The sequence below is a fragment of the Pygoscelis adeliae genome, unplaced genomic scaffold (genome assembly GCF_000699105.1).
Source record: "Pygoscelis adeliae isolate BGI_AS28 unplaced genomic scaffold, ASM69910v1 Scaffold76, whole genome shotgun sequence".
Taxonomy (NCBI): Eukaryota; Metazoa; Chordata; class Aves; order Sphenisciformes; family Spheniscidae; genus Pygoscelis; species Pygoscelis adeliae.
Window position 1 is genome coordinate 49,713 of NW_008825111.1, and position 2,505 is coordinate 52,217.

The 2,505-nt window shown below is 48.1% G+C and overlaps 1 protein-coding gene across 1 annotated transcript in view; it reads left to right on the forward strand.

Annotated features, from left to right (window-relative positions):
* The first annotated feature begins 525 nt into the window (after nt 1–525).
* Nucleotides 526–2,505, forward strand: part of SEC63 (SEC63 homolog (S. cerevisiae)) — a 67,422-nt gene continuing 65,442 nt past the window's right edge. The window contains exon 1 of the mRNA XM_009327933.1: nt 526–574. Within this exon, the coding sequence (XP_009326208.1) occupies nt 526–574 (49 nt within the window). The remainder of the gene's footprint in view (nt 575–2,505) is intronic.

Consider the following 2,505-nt stretch of genomic DNA (forward strand, 5'->3'; position numbering starts at 1 on the left):
AGCACTCTTTCTCCTGCCAGTAATTTGGGTCTCTGGCTTGTGTGGTTAGGAATTAAGGTAGGATTGAACTCAGTAGGCTGTATTTTTGTAACATTCCCCAGATAAAAGCCTGAAGGTGCACACTTGGTAGAGGTGGTCAGCAGCTGGCAATCTCCCATGAGATCGGAAACGTCACCAGTGGACGTGCAACAGATGCTGGTGACTGTGAAACAACTGTGCGAATGACCATGCACATAACACTGAGCAATTTGAACCTGGTGCAGGGTGCTGAAGGGAAGCCAGGCAGATCACAGAAGCGTGCTGTGAGATGCCAGGGGCAGCCCCCACGGCCGCAGTAACCCATTTGTGCAGACCCTGCCCACGTGGAAGGGTCCACTGCGACTGCTAGTAGCATGACAGTGCTGCGTCGCAAAAAAGGGCGCTTTTGTGAGTTGACACAATGGGTCCTTAAAGTATTTTGAGAACATTTTGGGAAGATCAAATTCCTCTAGTTTAGAAATAGTTATCTACTGGGGAGTTCCCATAATGCTGTCTTCACCTCCAGTGGACCCAGCTGCCCCTGAAATCCAAGCAGGTGAGGTTGTTTTTACCCGGATGTCCTTCCAGACAGGTCATGAGTGGAAAAAGCAACGTCGCTTCTCCCTTTCCCCTGGGAAGCAAGGGATCACCATCACTGTTTATGGGGAAATTGTGTACATAAGGAATGACACTCAAATAAACCATCAGGGTTTATGCTAGAATGGTCTCTGCTTACTGCTCGTCAATTACTGGGCATCCCACCTCCTGGCTGCGGAGCCCTGCACTACCAGAGCCAGATGGCAGGAATTCTTTTTCTCAGGCCCCCCTTTCCAGTGGCTCCTGGCTAACAGCTGGAACAGGCTGGCAGGGGGGAAGCAGAGACAGGATGAGGCCGAGTGCAGCCCCCTAGGATTCCCTCACTAGGTCAGTTAATAACACAGGCAAACCCCTCACATCGCCAACAGGTCAAAGGAGCGATGTTGCCAACAACTGACAGAAAATCCATAGCTGGGCTCCGAAACAATGGCATTAAGAAGCAGCCTCACGGTCTGCAACATGAGCAATGACTGCTTTCCTCCTGTTCTGGTTCCTGTGATCAGCTGAACGCATCAACCAGAGACTTTCTGCAGGGCACTTACCCACACCGTCTCCTGTGTGGATTTTACAGTGTCTAGTTAAGATCTTAGCTCACCCAGCTGGGCCTTCAAGCTGGCGCACCCACAAGCCTTTCTCATCTAACAGGTTGCTTTCACAAAACTTTAGGAACTTAATCGTCTTTGAGAGCTCCCCCCTTTATCTGACTGAAGTAACAGATTCCACAACCGAACATAGTTGCAGAAAGAGCATTTCCTCTGCTTACAGAAGTGATCTAAGTACATATGCAGGCTTTACCTGTCTTGCACCTTTTTTACTGTACAGAAGCTTTTCACTGCCTCACTGTGAAACATTAAGGACTAGAAACCCGCAGAGGGAGCTGAATTTCATGCATTCAGGTATGTTCCAAAACAGCTACTGCAAGAGCTGTTGTCACTGCAGAGGGTGTACAACACTCAAAGGCAGTGCATAAAGCAAAAGACATAGAAGGAAGTATCTTAAACTTTGCCTGTGAACCCTACAAGGATCTAACCGGGAACAATTACAAAGACTATCAATGAAAAAAATATATATTTTTTTTTAAAACAATTCAATTAACACAAAATCCTTTCCCAGAAAAATTAAAGAGATTTCTTCCATCTATGGATTACTATATCACGGCACCAGGACATCTGGTGCCACTCATTGGTTGTGGCGTTATCACCTTTCTCTCCACTTCCCACATCAGTCGTCTTTTAATGCCGGGACAGCACTTCTTTCCCACTAAGGTATGCCTAATGCTTCCCTTGCATGTGATGCCATCACCACCTCTGTGTCACGTTTTCCCATAGTCTGAACTTACAAGTACTGAAACTGAGAGGTATTTATGAGATCACATTTATGAGTGGCTGTACACTGGACCGTGAAGCTGTAGAGACTGGCATACTCTCATGAATGGGTGTGATTAGCAGCCTTGTCTACTTCAATGAGGTAACTTGCCATTAATGGCGAGATGAATGCCAACACAGTATCTGCCTTTTGATTTCACACCTTTAGGGTCACATCCTCTTGCAGAATATGGTCATTCCTTCAACTAAATTCAGAACTAGACACATTGTACATGTTTGCTCTCACACGGCTGCTCAGGGTCCACCCCCCAAATCCTGAGGACTTCGTATGTCTGAACAACTTATCCAAATTCTCACGCATCTTAAGAACACTGTGCCTTTTGGTCCCTTATTTACTCCCTGAATGCTGCTTCCCGGCTTCCACCCTCACCGCCTTCCCCTCTTCCCCAGCTCTATTCCTGCAGCCTTCCCCGCTCCCGTCCCCGTCGCCGACCTCGCTGCCCCACGCCCAGCGTACACCACAGCCGCTCCAGCCAAGCAGACCACCTTCCCAGGACACTGGGCA